The sequence below is a fragment of the Astatotilapia calliptera genome, chromosome 6 (assembly GCF_964374335.1).
Source record: "Astatotilapia calliptera chromosome 6, fAstCal68.1, whole genome shotgun sequence".
NCBI lineage: Eukaryota > Metazoa > Chordata > Actinopteri > Cichliformes > Cichlidae > Astatotilapia > Astatotilapia calliptera.
In genome coordinates, this window is record NC_137427.1 from 25,603,377 (window position 1) to 25,628,446 (window position 25,070).

Here is a 25,070-nt window from a genome sequence, read left to right on the forward strand (position 1 = left end):
CACAGACTTTATGGTCGAGCCTCACAGCAAATTACCCCTCTGTGCTATCAGCAGCATTGTTGCGTCATACAGTTTTTGCTCTGTTACCCCTCATTTATGATTTCTATTATCTGTCTCAGTCTAACAGCTTTTACATTTCATGTTAAAGATGTGCTTTTTTGGGCCGGGGGGCAGAAGTGGGAGTGTGGTGACGTCAGCTGGCGACTGAAGTTCACAGTGAAGCTGATAAGAACTTTACATCACACCATGTTTGGCCTCTCAGCAGTTTGCCAGCAGTCGCTCCTGTTCATTACATCACACATGGTGTATGTACGTAACAGTATGGAAAATGTAGATTCTTAGAAAAAGAGCAAAGACAAGAAAAACATTGAGAATTATTCCCACATAACGTTTACTAATGCTGTCCCATTCGACAGCCCTATGTTAAAACTATCGCCATTAAGTTTACTATCATCAGATCTCTTTTGTCATTAAATTATTTTTAGTTTTTAAACATTTTTTCTGCATATTGGTTTGAGCACACCACAAACTACCCTCTACAAGACTGAATAAATACCCCTGAAAAACTGTTTCAACTAAAGCTTAACAACCTTCATTAAATGCTAAACAACGATTCATTGCAGTGTTGTATTAAACTGCAATACTTATAGTTACACCGAGTATTTCCAGTTCAATTCAGCCCTTTTTTGTTTAAACGGTGAGGTTCAGAGAGCTTACAGATATATCTCTATATTTAGAGAGCTTATATCTGCATTTCATCATTACAGGAGGGACTGGAGCCTAACCCAGGATACTCAGGGCAAGATGCAGGGTATACCCTGGACCAGGGGTGGGCAACTCCAGGCCTCGAGGGCCAGTGTCCCTGTAGGTTTTGTCCAAAAAGATGTGTCCTTGAACCAACACAGCTGATTTAAATGGCTAAATTAGCTCCTGCAGTTCTCCAGAGGCCTGGTAACGAACTAACCATGTGATTCAGGTGTGTTGACCCAAGGTGAGATCTAAAACCTGCAGGACACCGGCCCTCGGGGCCTGGAATTGCCCACCCCTGCCCTGAACAGTGTGACACAGGGCTATCACAGACCGATAGCAATTCAGTGAAGTTACAATCCCTGGTGAGCTTAACCCCACACATGTCTGTGAGGGGAAAACAGAGAACCCACAGAACATCTCCACACAGAGAAGCCCCAGGAACTTACTGCTGTGAGGCAACAGTGCTAACCGTGGCATGAAAAGGCATGAAATTGCAAAAAGTAATGGCAATGTAAAACGTACACTAATAATAAACACTGCAGATTAAAAAATGTTGGGTCGAGTTAGATAAATAGAACTGAATGGAGAAACTCAAGCCTTTTCTGTTCCTCCCTATATAAGATAATTATAAAGCACAGCTGAAATGCCCGAACATGTGTATACATACACTTATGATGGTGAACATTAGAGGGAGTGTAAGAAAATACAATTAAAATGTATTTGAAGAGCCTGAAGAAAAAAAATTCTAATAGATTAATTATTTATAGCTCTATCATTTGTCTGAGAAGAGACAATCCTCACAATCAGCAGAAAGTCCTGCTGTAAATGAGCTCAGTGAGCTGTGATTGGTTAACCTAGGCCACAGCCCCACAGTGTGCGGTCCAGGAGGGAGAAAGAGACGAACTGTAACTGAGTAAAAGAGTACACATTCATGTACTCTTTCACCACAGACAATCAAAAACACTGAACAATCCAGCTGCACAGAGTAGTACAGTAATCTGTTACCAACAGTATTTCAGGAACTGCTGGTCTACAGCGATTTTCCCCACACAGCCTAATTTTTGCAGATAAAAAAAAAAAAGAGAGAAAATATTCAGCGAGCAGCAGTTCTCTGGTCAGAAATGCCAGACTTTACTGTGCTTCACAGTCACCAAAGTTCAGTTCAGCAGAGCAACTTTGGGATTAGGTGGAACAAAAGACTCAGATCATGGATCAGCTGTGTGATGCCATCATCTCAACATAAACCAAAATCTGTGAGGAATGTTTCCAGCACATTCTTGAATCTCTGTCATGAAGAACTGAGGCAGCTCTAAAGACCAAAGGGGATCTAAACCGGTACTAGGATACCTAATAAAGTGTTCAGCGAGTGTATGAACAGCCCTTTGACGATGCAGATGGTGTTTAGGATGGATTAATGGAGAGCAGCATGTTAACCAATCTTCCACCAGATGGCAGTATCACTCCTTGTTTTCAGACTGTAGGCGCTCAGCAATATGAGGTCAGTGAAAGAAGAAGAAAGAAGACTGGAGGCATTTTACTGTGCAGCATTGAACCATTCAAACTGTAACTTTAATAGGATGGAGTGATATACAATGCATCAGAACCCAGAGTAATAAATTAAACACTGGGCGTTTACAATTGAAAGTATTCACAAAAAAGAACTTTAATTTTAAAAAAAAGCAACGTAAAAATGTACAGAGCATAAAGATAAAAAAGTTTTAAAAAAGCAAAAACAAAACAGCTAGCCTGAAGGCAGGGAAACATATCTTAGTGGATTTTGCTGTAAACATAAAGAGAGTGCAGGCTCTTAACGGCATTTTAGTGTACTAATCATTTTCCTTGAACACACAACTTTTTTTGATTTCCTGAACCATCGACCAACACTTTTGTCTGTAGTAACGAGGCATGACTGGATGTCTTCTTAATTAAAAAAAAGAAAGAAAAACTGTTTATGTGGATCATTTTTCTCCTTTCCCCATCATTATTTTTATTAGTTTAATTATACAGGTTGGTTCCTACTAGTTATTATAACTGGATAAAATGAACTGGGGCTTTTAAAAGGACCGTATTTTGAAAGTTAACATCACAGAAAATACAAATATGCATACGAAATTTGCCAAAGTGACACACTGTGTTAAATTTATAGAGGTGCTGAAAAGAGTTTACATGGAAACTCAGGAAAAAATCACTCTTATGAATTTTCATGGGTTTTCTTTTGTGTTTTTCACATTTTCATCCACTGAGAAACAAAGAAATGTTTTCATTAGCAGCCAATGGAATTCGTAAAGTAAGGAAGCAACAAGTTTGATCGGATATAACGTTAGGTGATCGTACGCACTGCAGACTATTGATGTCCCAGTTTGGAACTGTACTGACATTTACATCTACATAGCCTAAGAGTAATAGAGATTACAGTATTAACACCTATGCGTGATATTTTATAAAGTACAGCTACGACGTACACGTGGATTTCATCTGAGCGAACCGTAATATGCATGTTCTGTTCCTTCTCAGCTGGACAGAGTCTAGTGATTGTTGTAAAAGTCTTTAATTTATTTTAAAATACATTACTAAGAGAGGTTTTGGTCCCATTCATTCAGCTATTACTCACACACACACACACACACACACACACACAGACACGCTTACCTTCATTCTCCTTACAAAACACCACTGATTTATACTCTTGTTTTCCTTTTAGGACAGTTCTTTAGTGATAACTCCTCACCCAGACAGCGAGATCTCATAGTCACTTGTTGACAACAGGGGGCGCCCGACTTTCTTGGCATTCTTGGCGTTGGTTATGCGAGCGGCCACGTCCACTGGCTTCTCAAAGTACCGCACGAGAGCCTGCTCGGTGAGGACGGAAGCCAGGAACTGCTCGAACGTGATGGCCCAGTCTTTGTCGATGCTCGTGCTGTGAGGCAGGCCTCTGTCGTGAGGCCCCCCGCCGAGAGGCCGGTTGCTTCTCTCGCCGTTGGAGCCGCCGTCGCTGCGCACCAGCACTGTGTCGTCCGCGATGTCCTCGCACTGCAGCTTCTCGTCCATCTCGTGAGAGCCCGCGCTGAGCACCGAGTAAGATGACATTGAAGTGTCATCTTTGGTTTCGTCGTCTGAGATGAGCATAGCCGAGGAAGTGCCCGTGTCTTTAGGGGACGAGTCCTCAAGCTTGATGTCTTGCATAGGGGGCAGCTGCTCGCTGTCTTCATCCCCCTTTCCCTCCTCACAGGGGCTCGGCTTATTCTCAAGACCTGCAGGGACAAAAATGTCCCCCAGCTCCTGGACCTCCTGGGTGCCTTTAGGATCTAAAACGTCTCTCATGCACACGCTCGGCTCCGAGTTCCCCTCCTGGTTGTGGTCCTTTCTGAAAGAGGAGGAGAAGAGCTTTCCCACCTCTCCCATTTCCAGCAGCAGACTGGTGACCGTTGCTGTAGCGTGATAGAGCTCTTGCTCTGCCACATCTTCACTGAACATGCTGTAAAGGGTCTTGCAAAGCTCGATGAACTGGCTCTGCAGGACAGAAACATTAAAAACAGGTCACTGATGGCTGTGTCTTCACGCTGCTGAGTAATCTGTGCAACAAATGACGTCTCACCTGGTTCAGTTTCGGCAGGTCTTTTGTGTTTTCCCGTTTAGGTCTCATCTCCTGGTTCCACAGTTTCAGGTAATGGCGGTAATCAGGAGTGTTCAGTTTCTTCACTGCAGAAATGGACAAAGAATGTGATCGTTCACCAGCTTAAATCATACTTTTTTTAAAAGGAAAATCTAAGAGTCCTTTCAACGTGGTCATGGAAGAAAAGCATGAATAACACATTCAGACCTATATGCAGTAATACATGTGACCATGTTATTTACCTTTCTCAGTTTTGAATGTCACTCTGACAAAACCATCATCCTTCTCATTTCTGCACTTTGAGTCATGGCCTGAGAAGAAAGAGGAAGGTTGAGGTCAAACAGTTGTCTGATTACAAATTCTAATTTATTTATATTTTAAAGCATGCAGCAGCATTTGTAGTCCAGAGTTTGACTGAGCCATTGTGACTCCTTGATTCTTTTCTTTTTCAGTCAGTCTGTTGTAGATTTTCTGCTGTGCTTGGGGTCATTGTGCTGTTGCATGACTTAATTTCAGACAAGCTTTGGCTGTCACACAGACAGCCTCACATTTGGGTCTACAATACTACATACTACAAGGTGCTATGGTCCTGCTGCTGCTAAACAAACTGAGATCATCAGTTTTCCACCACCGTGCTTGGCAGTTTGTATGAAGTGTTTTTGCTCATATGATCTGATTGGCTTTTGTTAAACATGGTATCAAAGGACTTTGTTCCAGGACTCTTGCAGTTTGTTCAGATCGACCTTTGCAAACCTAAGTCATTGTGTCATATTCTGTTTAGAGATAAAGAGGCTTTCCCCTGGTAACCCTTCCAGACAAGCTACACTTTTCAGCCTTTTTCTACGGCACTGCATTAACAAAACTTCTTATTTTACAGAACTGCATAGAGGCCGATGGAAACTCTTTTTCACAAGACTGCAGAAAAGTATACGCACTAGAAAGTTACCACCAAGTCATTTGACCACAGATTTGATCTGCGCCTGTTTACTTCTCTAAACTTCATAATAGCTAAGAGACTCATGCTCAACATATTCAAAAACAGCATCATGCTGTGGACCTTCACTCACTCACGCAGTTGTATAGTTCTTATTTAGCGCTTTTCTACTCTATTTGAGCTTGTTGTGCTTTCTTACTACAAGCCTCATTCACATGCATTTATACAGCAGTTTTTTCCTACGCCCAACAGCTTTTGATCTAATAGATTGTAACTGGGGCAACTTGATGGATGCTCCACCTGCTGAAACACACGTGTAAACTTTCATTTGTGTTGCTGTTCCTTCATAACGGTCAGTGTGCACAACGTGCATCCAAAGCCTTTGGTCCCAAAGAAAATACAACCACACTATCATTCGCAAATCACATGATGTGAGGATCACGTGACTAAGCATAACCACAACAGAAGTTTCAGTCGTGCAAATATCATGAGAACCACGCCAAGTTATCATCATTATGTAGCATAATTCCTCACGCAAAAACAAAACAAATCTAAATCCCAACGAAAAGAACGAAACCTCACCGACGGATGTTTCCGGAGTGATGTCTTCAAAGAAGTACTGAGTGGCTTCAAATGCAGAGTCGGGTTCTTCTTGTTCATGAGTCATTTCTGTTAAAGAAGTTAGGATTTAGAATTCAACTTGATATCCTCAACATGTGGGATCGGACAATAAAAGCTTAAAACAACTGCTCCAGACTAGTTAAATGCACGAATAATGGACCTTTGGTTTCTATGACAAAATGTTATGAAAATCCAGAAATAAGGGTGCATTCAGCTAAAAGCTTTCAGGGTATAATTTATATCAACAGGGGGTTTCTTAAAGCGGGCCCTTTAAAAAAAGCAATTTCCACAGTGAATGGAGAGAAAAAACAAAACAAAACACATAAATCAAGAAGCATAACCATTTCTCTTTCCCATTTTCTGTACAGCTAGTGTGAAATCATTTTTAGACCTTCTAAGGTCACCACAATGAATCCAAACACACTCACCAGGGAGGACATGCATCTTGTAGAGCAGCTTTAGCTTCTCAGTGAGGTCCCCGTGACACAGAACACCTACAAACAACCAAAAGCTTTAGAGATCTGCCACATTACACCTCCAACTACCTCCAAATTACAAAAACAATTTGCTAGCTGAACATCATCAGTCATGTTATAAGCTGTTAACTGTATAGAGATAATATTGAGAAAAATAAGAATTGATTAAAAGCTTACTGTACCTACCCAAACCGGTGATAAACTCTCTAAAGTTGATGAGGGCATCTGCGTTTTGGTCAAGAAGACGGAAGAAGCGTACAGCCAGGGGCTCCGAATGGGCTCCATTGGCCCAAGGGAACAGCAGGTTGAAGAGACCCTTAAACTGCTCCACGTCGATGCGGTACTGCTCCAGGTACGGCAGGCTGGGGTCATGGCGCTCTGTGGGGTTGCTGCTGCCGCCCCAGTAACAGCTGGTTAGGTGCTCCGCCTAAAGAAATTATGAAGAGGAGTTAAAAATGAAACGATAATTAGTTAATAAACCCCCCCCCAAAAAAACCACACATCTTATACCTTCTCATGTATTTTGAACCTGAGTTTATCGGAGACTTTAAGTGTAAATGTATCTGTCTCTAAAGCTCATTGGGTCAACTGTAGCCAGTGCTACAGGTTACAAATACAATGGACGTGACAGTCGTCAAAAAAAGCTTGAGACATTTTTCATAGTGCATGTTTGAGGTGTATTTTTTCACCACCCCCTCTAAAGATGAATGTATTTAACACAATTCAGTGGACTACATACTGAACTTGGAGAGAAACAAAGTATTGATCCTATTGCACTAGTATCAATCCAATACCAGTATTAGTATCAATGTTACTGATATTTGCAGCGATCGGCCCACCTCTACTACACAGACCTGTGGTATAAGCAAATTGTAAGCACAGCTTAAATCTATAGTCACTGGATTTGTCTTTAACTCACCTTGAAGAGCACGTAGAGCTCCTCCAACTCATCGATACTGAAGTCAGTCTCTGTTACAATGGTTCTGACCTGAAACATTATATAACCAAATTAAAAATAGAAGAGAGAAAATGAAATTCAGGGTAAATGTAGGACAGACGATCAGATCACTCTACTGGCATTCTGCCCAAAAGAAACAATTAAAAACCTCTCAACACATTTACTTAATTCCAGATTCTGTAAGATGATCTCCTCACCACATTGCGTTTAGTTGTATCCTCGATGGTTTGGATGACCCTCAGTCTCTGTTTGAAACGCATCTGTTCAATCACGTCGGCACGAATGGAGCCAAATTTCTGACAGAAAGGGAAAAAAAGTGAAATAGGTCAGCTTGGCTGTGGTAAAACAATGTTATCACAGCAAAACAAAAGCAGAATCGCAAAAAATGGATTGTATCAGGTAAAAGTCCAAACAAATCCCATAAAAGTCTAAGTTCATATCTTTGGAGTGAATTCAGATAACCAAAACCAAACTTAGAAACACGCGTCATGATCCAGGTTTATTACCTCGTAGGAGCTGCGCACGAGTTTGAAGATGTCCACCTCTGGGTGTGGTTCTCCATTGTCTGTGAGTAAAGAGTGCAAGTGAGGGATGGGAGGGAGGGTGCTGTCCTTATTGGTCACACTGTCCAGATACCTGCAATGGATAAGTTTTAAAAAGTCGGTGTCAAAAATGATAATCATGGCTGATTGACGTGTGTAAAAGATACTGAATCTAACAATTATTAATGATGAAGAAACACTAGAGAAAAATCACTGAATAAAAAGGAAGTGCTTCGTCTTTTCTTACCTCCCCAGTACGGTCATGGCCTCCCCATCGTCCTTGCAGCCCAGCAGCTGGTGGATGTTGGCGTGCAGCACGGAGAGCGCCAGCTGAAAAATGACTTTGATTCCATCATAGAAGAAACAGTCGACCACCACCACCGCGCTCTCGAACGGCATGACGGACAGGAAGAGGGTGAGGAACCAGGAGAGCGAAATAGTGGAGATGACACCAAGGTCCTGCATGCAGTCGTAGAGCTGAGGAATGTACTCACGGGCCAGCTCCTCGAACACACCCTGATCGACCAGAGCTCCTGTACAAGAAAATAATGTTAAATACACAGAAAACAAAAGTGAAATAGAGAGAACACGACATCCATATACTGACCCACAACCCTGGTATTGTAGTAGTCAGGCAGCATCCTCTCACAGAGCGCCACTAGCAGCCAAAAAGCCTCCTCTTCTTTAGCGTAAAGCAGCAACACCGACGTAACAATATTCATGGCCTGTGGAATCGAAGAAGAGAAGAAGAAATCAAGCATTGTCAAGGACTGCTGATTTTTCTGCCGCTCCAATAAAAAGCAAGCATGCGAGCACCTGACAGTATCCGATGTTGGGGTTTCTGAACGCGTAGGCAGTGAGGACCCTGCGCAGGGCAGCGATGCCCATCTCGTTCTGGAAGGCTGGGTGCTCGGGTAAAGAGCGGTGCAGGTCCCGCTCAATCTCCTCTGTTGCCAGGTTGTATTTGCCCATCGATTTCTCCACCAGGTCTTCGTAATATCCAGGGTGGGTGGTCATCTCGTTGATCGCTCCTGTGAAAGACAAATTCGAGAATTAAAGAAAAACACAGTAGGGCAGCCAATCTATGCCAAACCTAACTCTGATTCATTGATTGCACATGAAGACGTAAGTGATCTAATATATTTACTTATAAACTTAAATAATCTAATACATCTTTTAGGCGTGTGATGACAGCTGTACTCTCTCGATCCCAGACAAATGGAATTACAACAGCTGAACAACCAAATGCATTAATAAATAATTTAAAAAATAAAACAAACAAAAATAGTAGTACAAGCATTATCATATGTATTTCAACTGATTGTGTAATCATCATAGCTCTGATCTGAAACCTGATTTGAGTAAATGAACAGCAAAAAAAAACAAAAAACTGTGTAATACAGATTATTCTTATTTGGCATGCACATACTGTAGCTCAGAGACCCATTTGTAGGTTTACAATTGGCCTCCAAGTCATCTGAATAAATTTGCAGCACAATTACACACATTAAAGTCCTCACGGACCTGTAATGTCTCTGTGCACATACTTCATTAAACACGCTTATTGGAATTTGCCCCAGAATAGAGCCTCGCCAAACTGGTTTTTAACCATTTGTTCTAAAATGAGACACACTTTGGCAACAGCTGAATGATTCAATGGAGCACGGTAAATTGTCGTCTCGGGATAGATTGCCGTGAGGAAAACTGCTTTCAGCAGCAACAAGTAGGTCATAGAGAGTAGGAGGAGGAGCTGCTGCTTACCAGGCTCCAATCAGGTGAGGATGAACGCAAGCTTGCTAACAGGAAAGTCTGGAGCAAGTGCATACCTGAACGCGTAACATGTTGTGACAGTTAGGAGCCTTGTGTAATCTGAAGCATTGCAAAATGATGTACAAGCTTTTCCACACAAATTCAAGTGAGATCTGAGATTGATTTTCAGACCCCCCCCCCCCCCCCACCCAAAAAAGAAACGAAACAAAAGGGGAAAAAAAAGGTCTCTAAATCATATTTACTCTGATAATCAGACCAAAGTTTTAATCCCAGAAAGAAAATTTGTACATTTATTTAAATGTGTGGCTGATTATTTTCTTAGAAACTATCACTGTGCACATCAAAATCAACTAGAGTAATAGACAGTGCTTAGCAAATTTATCAGAGCTAAAAACGCTAACATTTTAGAAGTTTGTAAAACATAAAAAGGTTTAAAACTAAAATCTTATGTGAGGCCTCTCAGGTACAGTGTACCATTTATTTATTTGTTGCTAGATCCAGACTGACATCAGCCATTTGCCGATACATTGTATCAGTATCAATAACTGCCAATAAATGATAATTAAAACAGTGAAGAACAGACAGAAGAAACACCCTTCAACTGTTATGAGTGTTGTTGTCGCACAGTTTTACCACCAGAGGGCACTCTGCAACTTCCTCTTGGCAACTGGTGTTTGGAAAGCCACAAAAACAACAATCAGCTGATCCAAACACAGCCTAAAGGAATAATCCATTGACTTGTGACCATAAAAAAACCCACTTTTTTAAACTCCTTTGTGTTATTATCGTATGAAGCACTCACCAGTAACTACATATAATGCATTTTTTATGATACAAGTTTATTTATAGGGTCTAAAAGAAAAAAAAAATGTTATCGACCAATATGTCAGATTTTTAAAGTGCCTAATATCGGTTGGGCTCTAATTTTGCCCACCCTGAACATTTCCTCACCGGAGAAAAGCAGCCAAAGCTCTCCCCTCATACTCTCGGGAATCCCCTTGAGAACGAGTTCCTTCGTCTTCTCTGTGCGGTACATACACACCCCCTGTCCGTACTCGGTAAAGTGGTTCTTCCATGCCTGCTCTTTCAGAAACTCCTTCGCCTGATTGGGAAAGCAACAAAAATTTACATGCAGCTAGCATCAATCCACCGTGCAGTTTAATTATAATGCAAAAAAAGAAAATGCAATTTATCTCACCAGCTTCGGATTAAACTCTTCCGGGGAATTGCGACGATACATGGTCATGAGGGCTTGTGTGGCTGTGGGCACGCTGCTGTCGTTCAGGTTAAATTTACGCTCGCCTTCTGAGCCCAGACTGTGCTGAGGGCTGCTGGACAGCAGGGATCCATGCTGGGAGTAAACCTGGAGATAAATCTTATTCAGCCTTTGAAGCTTTAACCTGGACGATGTCACAGTGACCGAATGAAACTACCTACCTCATCATCTGAGCTGTTCAGGCTGCTAGTGAGTTCTTTTTCCAGGTAAGTCTTAGAGGTGGTTTGTTGCAGGAAGTCGGATAGTCTCTGCACCAGGAAGTCTCGGTCTTTCAGGTTAGCAAACAGAAAGGTCATGCGATTCTTGGTGCTGATGGAGAGCGGGCTGGGCAGCACACTGGAGCTGTCTGCTTTTTCCACGATGGTCACCTGCAGGATGCCGGGAGTAAAATTTTAGAGCAACAAAGACCAAACAATGTGTTTAGCTGCACATATTTCTCCATGTATGCAGCTATGGAGAGTCACAGTCACACTGATGGAAAAATGTCTGGAATAGTTGGATCTTGGAGATGATTTGAATATTTGACGAGGCTGCATTGTATTTAAGTCTCCAAAATGGCATTAAATGCAGTTTAAAGTAACTTTTTTTTAAATGCAACACTTCATGCTGAACTTTGTTTACAGATTGAGATTCAGTCATTAAATGATGTTGACTAATCAAAATCCATCAGATCCATCCAAAGATACAGTTTTCATAGTAAGCCAGATCCGAATCAAATTCCAGTTGCACAATGAGACAGATCCAGAAAAGACGTCTCATCAGCTACGGCTGTAAGAGAGCCACCGTCTGTCAGTGAAGACTGACATCAGATATAATTATAACTGATTAAACAGGGAAACATTAAAGCAGAGTATTTCTTTAAAACGTATTCATAAACTTGGGCGTCCATGCCGCCCACCCAACCACACCGTGGGGTGACGACAATAAACCATCAGCTTTTTATGGCTGATGGGGAACAAATAGGGGAGATTTCTAGGTATTTTACCTCGAGTGGGGAATGTCCCTTTGGACACCGTCTGAGGTCACTGTCCCACTATTGACCATGCGAGTCATCACATGAGTCAAATTAAGAAATACATCACAGGGGGTTAAGCATGAAACCACAGTGAGACCTCGCCTTACCCCATGATGTGACCTATTGAGGAACGGCGCCGGGGCTGAGGTGCCTGGGGATTGATCTCAGGGATCCATTTAGGTGGCAGATAGCTGGCGTTACATACCTGGGACTCTCCACTCTCCTCACATCCTCTAAGCGAGGTTGTGACATTTGAAACTAGCTAGAACTTAGTGACGAAGCTATACACGAATACAGAAAATGACTCCTAAATGGTTAAAACGCCAGTCTACAGCTCTCAGTGAACGAAATGGATGACAGCGATTCAGCATGACAGCTGCATTATGTACACACTGTGTTTAAGAGCAGATGGGAAGTGACAGCCCCCCCCCCCCCACACACACACCAATATCAGTCAGATAAACGACTGTCAAGCCGCTTATTTGAGCTTCAAGTTGTGGGTCTGATTTTCAAGATCTGCTGTTTTTCTTGTTTTTATTTTTATTCTTTGAAGCTGTTAATAAACAGAATGACTCACCTCCCGTAGGGGGATGATGAGGCTACACAGCGACTCTTCCTTGCTGGTGAAGCAGATGTAGTTGGTGGACACAAACATCTGTCCCAGGATGTGCATCTTGTTAAAGGGAGTCCACAGGGTGCAGTCTGTGTGACCGTCCAGTTTTTCATCTTTGGGCAGACGGAAGAGTGCTCTGTAGCGCTCGCTCTTAGCTCTCGCATCCAGATCTCTGAAAGATGCAAATTTCTCACATAAGATAACAGAAACTTGTAGATATTCAGTAGTTCTAAAAGCAAAGAAGCAGTAATGCTCTGCACCAGGACCTACCTCTTGAGTGCTGAGACCTTCTTGGGTGATTTCTTCTTCAGCTTGGGCAGCGAGCGGTCCTGCTCAAAGCCTTTGTTGTCGAGCAGTTGCCGCATGGCGATGTTGGCCAGCTGCTCCGCTAACTTAAAAGTCTCGTTGATGTTGAGGAAGACGGAGAAGAGGTGCTCGTTGGTACGCGTGCTCACCTTGATCACATCAGGCAGAAGAAGGGTGGCGCTCTTCTCCAGCTGCGTGATATCTGCCCAACGCACCACCATTTTGACTGAAAGTAAGAAAAAAAAAAGCCCCCCCAAAAAACAGGACATACTTTTAATATCAGTGAACTAAAGTAGCATTAAATATATGGTTTAAGCTTTGTGAAAGGCTATAACTTCAAAGAATATAAGAAAAATATAATGGCTTAAGGCACAACAGCGTTTCACGATATAATCTTGAAAAGACTTGTTCAGATCTCTGCAGGTTGAGGTCCTTTCGATAAACAGGAAAAAAATAAGACATTACTGAAGACAGTATAATTGGGTAATGTCCAACCTTCTTTCCCCAGCAAGTACGAATAGAAGCAGAGGTGGTTGATGCTGAGGTAGAGCCATCCCTGCCGAGGCACCTTTCCCTTCCAGTAGCTGCAGGAGTAATAGTTGACCAGCTTCTCCTCTTCGGGCATCCCAAACAGTTTACGAAACTTAGCGCTAGCCTCCTTGAACTTGTCTGTGTCATCGTCTTCTTTGACATCGTGGTTCTTGTTGTACTCCGCTATGATACCCTGCAGCATGATGAAGAGAGACAGCACAACAGGCATGAGGTGAAATGCTTAGGGTGTATTACAAATACCTCAATTTAAACAAAAACCTCTGAAGGTTGTTGGGTTTTTGCAGACAACCCACACATCCACATTGCTGTTGTGGACTCATCTGCACTACTTGCTTTACAACAAGCTTTCTTAAAGTTAAAAGTGTTTAGTAAAGTGATAGGAGATGTTTTCTCATAGACTTTCTGCAATCCCAGGAGTCGCCCCCTGCTGGCCGTTAGTAGGAATGCAAGTTAACCTCACGATTGTACAGTCAGAGTCATTACCTGGACCTTTCCTTTGACAAACGTGGTAATGTCATTCTCATTCTCAAAGATGGAGAGAGTCTGCAGCAGGTTATGTTCCAGCCACTCCCAGTGCTCTGTGATCTCTTTGCGGGAGGCTCCTGTGAAAGCAATCACAGTTCATATGAAGGCGTAATGTTTCAAAAGTGATACAGAGGGTTGTTCCCCAAAGCCACACACACATGTTTTTAAAATATGTTTTTCTATTTTGTTTAAAAGCCTCCCAGTAGATATTTTACCTCTTCAGCAGAGCACTGCAGTTAATAAGACAGGTAAATAAGGACAGAGGTATCGGTGAAAGTCAAGAAAACGATTACATGCTCTTTTAAAAAAAAAAAAAAACCCAAAACAAACAAGCAAACAAAAAACAGAAAGGATATCATGGCAATTTAGTTAGAACTGAGCAGTGAGATTAAAACTGATCTTTCTGGTCATGGGAGAAATTGATTGCAGTAATGGCTGCTACTGTGGGCCATTATCCCTGAACACTGCTGCAAAACAGCCCTTCAGTGAGTGCACATTGACTGCATTAGCCATGTCTGCCAGGCTGCTCCACTCGCCTGCCATCTCTGGGGGGGAGGAATTAAGAACTGGGAGGGGAGGAGAGGGAGAGGCGAGGGGAGCCAATGGCATTTCAGAGCCAAGCAAGTCCTCTGTAGGCCTCCATTTCAGATAGAGAGCAGAAATGGTATTCTCACATTTGTATTTGGTAGATAACGACCTAATTAAATACGCTGTTACACGTGTTCAGAACAAAATCCGTTTGCCTGTTTACCAATCATGCCTCATCTTCATTAAGTGTGACATTAACTCAGCTATCAGAGCAGCCTGCTCGGCAGTTGTCTATGTGATTAATTTCTTTAAACTCCCTGAAGTTTGGAGAATTGATATCACTCTCGCTACACACAAATAAAATGTCCACAGAAAGGCTGCCAAACCAGGCAACATTTTTCCAGTCTGTGTGAACTGGTTTAGCCTCGGTTGCCTGTTCTCAGCTGACCAGACTGGTGTGGTCTTCTGCTGCTGTAGTCCACCTGCTTCAAGGTTCGAGAGATGCTCTTCTGCATATCCTAAGTAACAAGTGGTTACTTGAGTTATTGTAACCTGTCAAAATACTCCGACCAGCCTGTTGATACCAACAACCAACCTTGTTCAGAGTCACCTAAATCCCCCTTCTGCTCGATTTTGATGGTCTGTTTGAACTTCTGCAAGTCATTTTGACATAAACTCAATACATACTTAAATGGACTGAGTAGCTGATCTGTGATTGGCTGATTAGAAATTTGTGTGAATAATAATAAAAATGTTTGCTTGGAAAAGAGTAGTTACTGGATGTAACTTATTAGGTCCCTAAAGCAGGCTTTGGGGTTGCTGAAGTTGTGGCTTCACTTTTGTCTGTGGCGTTCTTTGCGACTTGCTTCCAACTTCTGCCTGTGTGTTATGATCAGCAGTTTTCCAGACCTTTAGGAAATTGTAATCAATAATGCAATTAACACAAAATTAAAATGAAATGTCTCAGAAGTCGTTCAGCTCTATTAAGAAGTGCTTATGCATTTCTTAGCCCAAAGCGGGAATATTTACATACTTGGTTTAATATTGGTGCAAAGAAGAGTTCTGCTTCTAAAAAGTGCATTGCTGCTAAATGGCATGATTTACTGCCACAGTCTGTGGTAAGTAGCAGATTGGACTACTGTGAGAACCTGATGAGAATCACAATGAAACTACATCAAGCAATTGGCTGAAAACCACAGATTCTTGCACCGTTGCCCGTAATCCTTTAAAACCACCAGCGCACAATGTAACACCTTGCATTCAGCAGCTAACATGGGTGACAGCAGCAAGGTAAACCATCAGGAGCTGCGTGAAAGCTGGTGGTAGGATTGCAGATGGGTCTGTAGTGGAGTGGCCCACATATGTGATGCTAAAATGTGTAGAATTGGTGCACAACATACATTTTCAATTGTAAGTTTGCTTTTCTTTCAGTTGTTCTGCACGTACCATGAGCAATGATCCAGTAAACTAAAGAGTCAGGAGTCTGGTAGAGGATCCTGTACGGGGCCATCCGAGCGCTCGAGTCCAGAACAACATCCAAGGTCCCAACAAGCAAACCTGCAAGAGCCCAGAATACATTTACTACAGAAAGAAGTCTGTTAGGCGGCAACACAAAAGTCCTGCTAAAAATGTGCAACCATGTGCATCTATACACAAATAACATGTATTTACATTTGTATACCATGCTGTTATGCTTAAGCAAAAGGGGAAAACCATGAGGTCTTGTGGTTTGAGTACAACAAAAACATCCTGTGGCTAAAAACATTTCTGCTCTGCATTAAACGCTTTCACTTTTTCAACCATATACCCACCCGTGATCTTTACGTGTGGTCTGACAGTTATGATTGTGCCGGGTGAGAAATGACTGCATATAATCACACGTTCTACACGAGCCATTCTGCACGAGGCATTTATGAACTAATGGCCTTAATAGTGGTTAATAAGTCAGTTAATAATTTATAAGTCAGTTGTAGCCCATTAGTGTGAACCCATCAGGTTTATCAGATTGCAGAAAACAACTGACCAGCAGGGTGTTTATTCTCCTATTAAATTTGCCTTTTGACCTCCGAGTGTTCTTTACAAAGGCAGACCCTCTATATGTGCCTTTGGATCTTAAAGAAACTAGAAAAAAACACCGGTGATTTTATCAGAATTCGCTCTGTGGGGATGCCAAGGTTTGCTTGCTTTATTTTACCATAAGTGTAAAAGGTAAGATATGCTGCTCCCTTCTGCTTTGTTTCTGACTTTTCTTTTATTAAGCTGGCTTTCTGGGCTAGTTTTCTACTATTCCTAGGCTGGATTATTATAATTTCCTAGTATCAGGATGTCTGAAAAGCCTTCAGTTGTTCCAAATGGGTGCAACTCGAGTCCTAACAGGGACTGTTGTGTTCTTTTTGCTGGTTCTCTGTTGGATTCAGAAGTAAATTTAACATCCTTCTCCTCACATACAAACTCCTGATATCCCAGCAGGGCACTTCAGTTCTTGAGACTGCAGGCTTACTTCTGCTTCCTCGAGTCTCTAAAAGTAGAACAGGAGGCAGAAGCCTTCAGCCATCAGGCTCCTCTCCTGTGGAACCAGCTCCCAGTTTAGGTCCAGGACACAGACACCCTCTCTATTTTTAAGATTAAGCTTCAAAGTTTTCTTTTTCATAAGACTAATACTTCAGGCTGGATCATCTGACCCTGAATCGTCCTTCAGTTTCCCAGCTATAAGCTCAGGCTGCTGGGGGAATTCCCATGATGCACTGAGCACTTCTATTCTTTAACCTACACATGAATTTTTGCACGACGTGATTCCCCCCCCCCCCAAGTTTGTTGTTTGGTGTCTCTCTGTGCCTTTCTTTTCTCTTCTGCAGTCAGCCCCTCAACCCATGTCGGAGACAGGCAGCCTCCCCGACTCTGCTTCTGCTCGAAGTCTCCTACATTAAAATGAAAATGGTAAAAATATCCCCCAGCATTGCAGAATCCTTACTCATAGGGTGTCTTTGGATTTCTATCAGTTCTAGGGTATTTGTCTTCCAACACAAAGTGTCTTGAGACTTCTATTGCTGTGATTTTTGCACTATATTAAGCATAAAAAAATTAAGTGCCATGAGAGACAGGTTATTTTTGTTCTGCTGCTCATCAGAGCACACACAGTATGAGTCACACAGACAGCAAGAGAGGGAGGAGGGAAACGAGACAAACGAAGGAAGCTGAATTTTCATGGGGGAAAAGCAGTTTGAGAGAGAACTAATAAAATAAGCACATCTGCATGGATTAGACTCACTGACCGCTCTGCTCTCTCATCTCTGTACTCATGTAAATTCTGCCTCTGCCTTTCTTTTTACAGTCCTACTTATCAGTTCCTCTTACCTCTCAAAAGCAGAACAGATCAAGAAGCCTCATCAAAAAGCTGGTTAACCTGACTGATATCTGCTGTGTACTTCTTTAGTTACACTTATGCCAAATGTTACAGATCATGCGTAACAGCCGTTTCCTGAGAACTCCAGCCGTAGACAAATAAACAAAAATACTGACTCATACTTGCAACATCTTGAACCTTGAGAAGCGCCTGCACAAAGCAGTAAACCACCCAGAGGTGACTGGAGTCCTATACACCACGAAACCAGTGAGATAATCCACACTTTGGTTTACCCCGCTGAGAGAAACAGCAAAACTGTTATGAGTGTGAAGACAACTTCCTCTTCGACACAAGAACGTTGACGAGGTTAAAAAATGCACACCTCAGAGAGGACTTTAATGTGTTAAATAATCAGCATTTTGTAATTTGTCTCAAAAATAGATGTGATAGGTAGAAATTCAGTGTCCAAGTATGAACTCCTGGAGTCTGAGGAGGGGAAAAAAAAGAAAAAGAAAAAAGAGACTCAGTTGTGTGTTGCATGGTATGAATAGCTTAGCCTGAGGAGGCGTCTGCTTTGAGGTTTAACGCAGGAAACTCAGGTGAGACCACTGAACTTCTATGACCACCTTGAGCTTGGTTCATATAGTTTAAAGTGAAACCCAAAGCAAACAGCAGGAAAGACAGTTGTTCAGCTATTTTTGGACCCATTTTGCCAATTTTTATGTGCAAAAGTCTTTGGCCACACCTCATTTCTTTCAATTTTGCTACATAAGTGGGATACAGGTGCAGCAAATTAATGAAATAGGCATGGAAATACAGTATATACGACAAACAAAACTGTATAAGAATTTGTATAACTCTAATGAGATCGAAAGTCAATAATTGGTATGACCACCTTTATTCCTCAACACAGCCTGAACTCTCTTAGGCCGTCTTCAGGAACAGTTCTCCAGGCTTCTTGAAGGACATTCAAAGCTCGTCTTTGGATGTAAAGATGATCCCACACGTGGAGGTCTGGATAGGCCAGTCCATAGCTGTAGACACTCATTGTTGTACCTCTTTCCTGATTTCAGCCCAGATCTTGTGTAATGTGGCATACCTCAGTCTTCAGTCTTATGAAGATCTTCTTGACAGCCAGATTGATTGATCAGCTCTGGACTATTATTTCTTAAGCACATAACTTTCAGACACTGTTCATTTGTTGTGGATTATTTATTTATTTATATATTTTTTTTTAGACCTACCACTTCTTATTCTGTTCTCCACTTTTTTCGACTTCTCAATTTAAAAGTTTAAAAAGCACACCATAGCAAGATAAGCCAGTTTTTTGATCCAGCAAAACAAATGATGTGCTTTTACAACAGTAAAGGTTGTCTGTTATGTGTAGACATAACACTGATTCATGTCTTGAGTTGGTTACTTTTTTTTGGTGCTTGAAAATTCATAAGTAGCTTAAAAAAAATCCTCTAAAAATGATCAGGTAGAAGGACCGGGCTCACAATGAGCCAGTGTCTCAATGAACAGCCTGGAGAACTGTTGCTCAAGAGTCCTTTAAAAAAAGAAGGAAAAAAAGAGAAAGTCTATCTCCTTGGAAGCAAAAAAATACAGAAATGAATATTGTGACTTTCCGCGGCGCTGTATACAGGAGATCAGTCATTTCACCGTCTTTATCGCGATAGATCTTTTATCAAGTGTACGATAAGCAACCCCAAAAACCACACCCCAGCAGCATTAACTCATCAAACCAAAGTTCATGTGACTGCTTGTTCCAAATCAAACCTCTGCCTTTACGCTGACATTTCCTTCCACAGACTGAAGCAGTGGGTGCGCAACCAGCATGAAGCTGTGTAGCATCCAGCATGTGGCTGGAAAACTCAGAGCAATCATCCCCTGAACTGAAATCATGTGATGTTTTGTGCTTCTCCGCTCAGACACAATCAGAGATCCTCATTGTTAGAGGGAAACAAACCACATTCTCTGAAACATTAACGCATTTCACTCAGCAGAAGAACAGGAAACCAAGCTGACAGCACTGGTATAAATACATTTCTCCATTGTTTACATCCTCTTTCTGCTTGGGTGAGCAGAGTCGGAGGCCCTGCTGGTGTGGGATTTTATATTAAGCAAACAAAAGGCCACATTCTTCCCCGGAATTACAATCAATACCGTTTCAGATAACAGAAAGCCAAGACAAGGCTGGATCTTTATCTTCACCACATGAAATGTTTCACTGCATCAATTTAAGATATTAGACACATTTTTCTGCTTTTCCCTCGCCACATCTCTCTGCCTGCTCACATCAAAGACTCGTCTTAAAGCACAAGATAAGGGAATCTGTCCGGCACGACACACTTGCACCAGGCAAACATTTACTTATTATCAGGTTGTGAAATAGTGTGTTGTACTTGGTGTCATTTTATGCTAAAAGCACCACTGTCTACAATTGTGTAACGAGTTTCACAATAGGCATATTCAGTGCTTTTACATCTGATAAAAACACATTTTGTTGTGCATTTTTAAATTTCCTTCCTTTCTGAATTTCATATTCTACCCTGTTACTGTAAAGGCTGATCATACAGCATGTGACCATCAACAGTTCAACACTGAAGTGAGCAGACTCCTCCCAGCCTGCATTATATGTGCAGCGCTGTTAGCTCATATGCTGCAAGTACAGCTTATACACTGTAAATCTGAGATTCCCAGCCTTTTACAGCTCATTTGGTAGCCCAGCCGACTACCTTTATATCTTAAACTGGTTCATTTTCACAGTTGTGATAAGCATGTAGAGGAAAAAGCAAATATTACAGGAAGGCCAATAAATGTGGTACTTTTTGCATTCTTACTATTCTTAACCACTACAGACCCCGTTTATGAGCACCCACACAGCTAACATCTTTCATCCTACAGGCTTTTCTTGAGTCTTCAGTGGCTCTTTGAGGGGTTACAGTGAAGAAGTGAGAGGTCTTTTATAATGCTGATAAAAAAAAATATTTAAAAAAAAAGAGAAAAACTGATGTGAAAGTGGCTCTCACTGTGTCGATACATCTTCCTCTTCTTTTGGATGTATCCAGCCTTATATTATCAAAAAGGGCTAGTTATCCGTTTCTCTACATACAATGCAGAAGTTCTGCAACTGCTCGTGCAGGGTTGGTCCTCATATTTTATGATGCTGACACCCATAGACTCACATAACCCAAAGTTTTTCTGAAGCAGCTAAAGCAAGCACATATTTTCCATTTTCCACCTCCCTCCAGCTCTGAGACATGGGAGCTGCAGCTCGGTCAAGATGAATATGCTGATCTGTAAAAGGCTCGAGTCCGGTGCTGCTGATGGCTTCTCCTACCCCTGAAAGGACTGAGGGCAGTGCCAGTGTCACTGGGTGCTGCGTGCCAACTGGCACACAATGCAAGTCAGCAAGCTCAGCTTTTACATAAAAATGACATCATCTTCCAGCACCACTTAGCACACTCTGCGTTGCCACAGCAAGGACACACTAGAGACCGAGAAGAGAAGGCAGCGGGTCTAATTATCAATATGATAGCAGGTCATATTACCAATATTAGTGTCTAAATTTGTAATATTCGTCTTTTTCTGGAATTGAGAAGAACCCTAATGTTTACCGGCCTCCTTTATGGGAATAAGGCTGGGGAAATGGTGACGAGATGACACAAATATGCCTGCGATCAGATATTATACTATTATACTTATAATACTTGCATCTCTTTATTTGCATTTAATTTAATAGACTGTGTTAAAAAATGAATTAAAGTCCGTTTATTCTGTCTAAAACTGGTTTCTGTATTACATATTCAGGAAATTCACTGTAACATTGATCCACCAGATAATTACAGCAAATCTATGCAACACAAAATCTTGCTGTGTTGTGAAAATCTCTAAAGATTTTTAAACGGAGCCACTATTAAGACGTGTACGGTGGGATTTGTCATTTTAAATTCACAAGACGATCATTTGTCCAAGGACGACAATTATACTATACGTTCATGCGGCTCTAATGACTTCAGATGCACTCAGCCAACGCAGGAAAAGGAGGAAAGCCAGCCAATTAAGTTTTAGTTTCACCTTGGACCGTAACACAATTACATTTTTACTACTTTTGTGGGAGCGTCATCAGCAGGACTGATTATCTGTGCAGCCTCTGCGTTACACAGCCCCTCAGTGTTTGAAGCAAATAAATTTCAGCGTACTACACTCCGAGGTGAAACTAAAACTTGATTAGCCGAGCACAGTGTTTATCTGACATCACTGAAGGCACGTATGAATTCAACTCCTGTGTCGCTCATTACAGCTAAACTGCTCGTGCAGGACAGTTATCGTGTTAATTGTGTTCAAAGGCTGAAGGTGTGAATGTGAAAATCTGTGGTTGTCTGTCAATCTGCGTCAGACATCCGCGTTGTACATCCTGGATCGACCGAACCAGGATGTACCTCACTGCCTTTTACTGTATAACAGTTGAAACCGGCCCCCACCTCACCTACTCCTCAGTCACAGTGGTCCTCAGAGATTTCAGTCTTGTCACAGTTCAAGGTGTTAGAGCTCAGTGGGCGGTGACACTGACTGACAGAGAGTGAGAACTGATGAACACCGATTACTGACAAAAGCATCACTTTCTCTTCAGCTCTGGATCACAAGGAGTCTGAGCAGCTGTTTAAGATGCTCCTATATGAAACACATCCCCTGAACTAATTTGAATGCTGCTATTTCATCACAGAATCACCACACACAGTACAATATCCCTCATGTACGAAAACTATGTAAAACAGTCTTCTTTAAGTTCTAAACTGTTAAATAAAAAACATATCCTGCCATCACCATAACCTGTCGCTCTCCTGTGCCTCCTGCTTGACCCATTTTGGATGGAACAAGCTAGGAGGGGGGAGGAGGAGGAAGAGTGAGAGAATGAAGCAGGGGGAATGATTCAGCATGAGCAAGCAAACAGACTCAAACAGATTCACTGTTGTTGAGGCTTCACAGCCATTAGCAGCTGCACAGCTGAAACCACAGTTGCAATAGTTGTTGTTGTTGTGATGGATGGAATCTAATTTCCACTGCAGGCAGGAACACCCTGAGACATTTTAAACCATATTATGGACCTCCAATATGGGTGGGTCGGTGGGTGGAAGTTGTGTAAGCAGACAGTAGATCCCACACACTGAAGGATCTGCTCTTTGCCCCCCCCCCCTCCCCTCCCTCTGTGTGATGTCAGCGCCCTAGGTCGCAGTTTGTCACCGGCATGAAGGAGGTCTGTGAGAGAAGCAGGCTCAGCTTTTCTCCCAGGAAGACGCGACCAGGTGAAAGGCCGTCTGGCAGCTGCTTGGTCACGTGCTCTTCCATTTTATTTATTTATTTTTTGCCGTCCAGCATCGACTTGCGGTTAAGCCTGACACACTGTCACCGTGCAGCTGACCATCACCTGACCTTTTTCTCTTCCCAAATTTACACGAAATACTGGATTTTTCCCCCTTACGGAGTCATGACAACAGCTTACAAAACATGGTACTCACCCGCCAGTCCTCCGCCTCCATCCCCGTGGCCCTTCCGTTTCTGGAGGATGAAATACGGGTTCGCTCTCTCGGTGATCCATAACGCGCCAGCAAGTAACACATCTTCGGGAGTGACCCACATGCTGCTGTGTTTATTATTTTTATTATTATTATTTATTATTTTATGGGGACATCGAACCCCCGGGACTGCTGACGGTGACCGTCAAACTGCTCTTACCGGGACGTGTGATTGTGTTTAGATTGTGCTGTTATTTTTAGATCACTAAAGGATCGATGAAGGCCTGATCGTCTCTCGAGCAGCTGCAGGATCTAGTATTGGATATCCAAGCAAAAAGAAGCGCAAGCAAGCGTGTTATAATTAAACCTGGCAGGCACGGATCGGTCGGGTTCGGCCGATCCGGACTTCACATTTCGTGCACGCAAACCTTCTCCTGCAGCAGCAGCCTCCTGAGCCCACGGAGGTCTTTTAAACAAACAGATGTCTTTGAGGAATCGTGTGCAGCTTCGGCTCTGTTTGTGGGCGCACACAGGCGCAGTGCTGATCAGTCTTTGTTGACCATGCTCCGCGGCAGGTGCGATTCAGTCGTGCAGTGCTTGCTTGCAGAGAAACGCACGACACAGTCACCACGGAACGGTCTATATGGTCCTTTCGGCCGCGAAGTCCACGTCCGCGTGCTGAGGTCAGGCGACACTTGGACAAATGAAACGACAATAACGCCGCGGTCCTCCTCTCCGTGTCAGCTGAAGCTGCTGCCGCACGCAAAATAAAGCACGTCACGGAGCGCGCGACGTCAGCGGGAGGAGGTGGAGAACGGAAATACCGAGAGAGCGTGTTATTGTTTCTACAAACTCACATTGTTTATTGTAGTTTTACTTTAATGTAACCTGAAGAAAACCCCGAACAAAAAATAAAACAAAAAATAGAGTTTTGTTATTTGATAAATGGTTAAATATCCAAATCAACACAAGCAGAAGGAACAATCCAGCTATTCAGAGAGAACCTGCATGACAACATTAGACCTTATCCCCGTCCCCATGTATTTATTTATCAGACATGTGCATCTGGTTCATGGAGTTGACAATTTGCCAGTCGAACACAGCACAACAAATCCGGCTTTGTGGTATAAAAATCCATTTTAATAGAGCATAAATCAGTTCAGACACCACGCTGGGTTTACATAAGTTTCTGAGAACAAACCCGGTCTGCGTGCAAGTTTGAGCTCATTTTCTGACAGTCTCTCTAAGATGTGGTTTACCCGCTTGAACTGAGCAAACTTATTTTTTCCTGAACCTGACTGCCGATTTAAAACTGCAACGAAAAGAAAAGAAAGCTTTCTGGTGATCTTTCGAAACTTTAAGCTTCTTAATTGTGTTAATTAAAATAATTTGATTGCATTTATCAAGCGGTTTCTTCTTTTTAATCAGGACCACAACATTAATTAAAAGTTCATGAGTTGCCTAAGCGTTTTTACCTTGGCCAATAAGCTGCAGGCTTTCAGAGCCCCTTCCTAAAGCAGCTTATGCTTTTAGGACAATTGCCAACTTTGCCTGTTCATCCAATCTTTAGCAAATTTCCCAATATTTATGACTGGAAATGGAACACAATAATGTAAAAGAGCAACAATGGTGAGAATAAGAATAACCCCAAACACTGTGAGACTGACTCTTCTGTAAAGTAAGGGTTTGTTGTTCTCAGTGCAGTTTGTGGCCTCAAAAAGCAGGCCAC

The 25,070-nt window shown here is 42.3% G+C and overlaps 1 protein-coding gene across 1 annotated transcript; it reads right to left on the reverse strand.

The window, feature by feature from the left end:
• Positions 1–2,282: 2,282 nt before the first annotated feature.
• tbc1d9 (TBC1 domain family, member 9 (with GRAM domain)) lies at positions 2,283–24,120 on the reverse strand. Its single transcript, XM_026171310.2, has 21 exons — positions 23,345–24,120; positions 15,926–16,036; positions 13,910–14,028; positions 13,370–13,598; positions 12,839–13,100; positions 12,533–12,740; positions 11,102–11,308; positions 10,863–11,027; positions 10,616–10,766; positions 8,711–8,925; positions 8,502–8,619; positions 8,142–8,427; positions 7,859–7,988; positions 7,550–7,648; positions 7,314–7,382; positions 6,581–6,821; positions 6,347–6,412; positions 5,880–5,966; positions 4,606–4,674; positions 4,346–4,449; positions 2,283–4,260 (listed from the first exon to the last, which is right to left on the reverse strand). The coding sequence occupies exons 1-21, from the start codon at positions 23,463–23,465 to the stop codon at positions 3,475–3,477; spliced, it is 3,843 nt and encodes a 1,280-aa protein (XP_026027095.2). The 5' UTR covers positions 23,466–24,120; the 3' UTR covers positions 2,283–3,474.
• Positions 24,121–25,070: the final 950 nt, after the last annotated feature.

Coding starts and splice junctions, on each gene's coding strand:
- tbc1d9 (XM_026171310.2), bottom strand. CDS start 23,465: ATGTGGGTCACTCCCGAAGATGTGTTACTTGCTGGCGCGTTATGGATC. Junction 11,028..11,101: donor TGAACAGCTCAGATGATGAG/GTAGGTAGTTTC, acceptor ATTTATCTCCAG/GTTTACTCCCAGCATGGATC. Junction 4,450..4,605: donor GACATTCAAAACTGAGAAAG/GTAAATAACATG, acceptor CCATTTCTGCAG/TGAAGAAACTGAACACTCCT.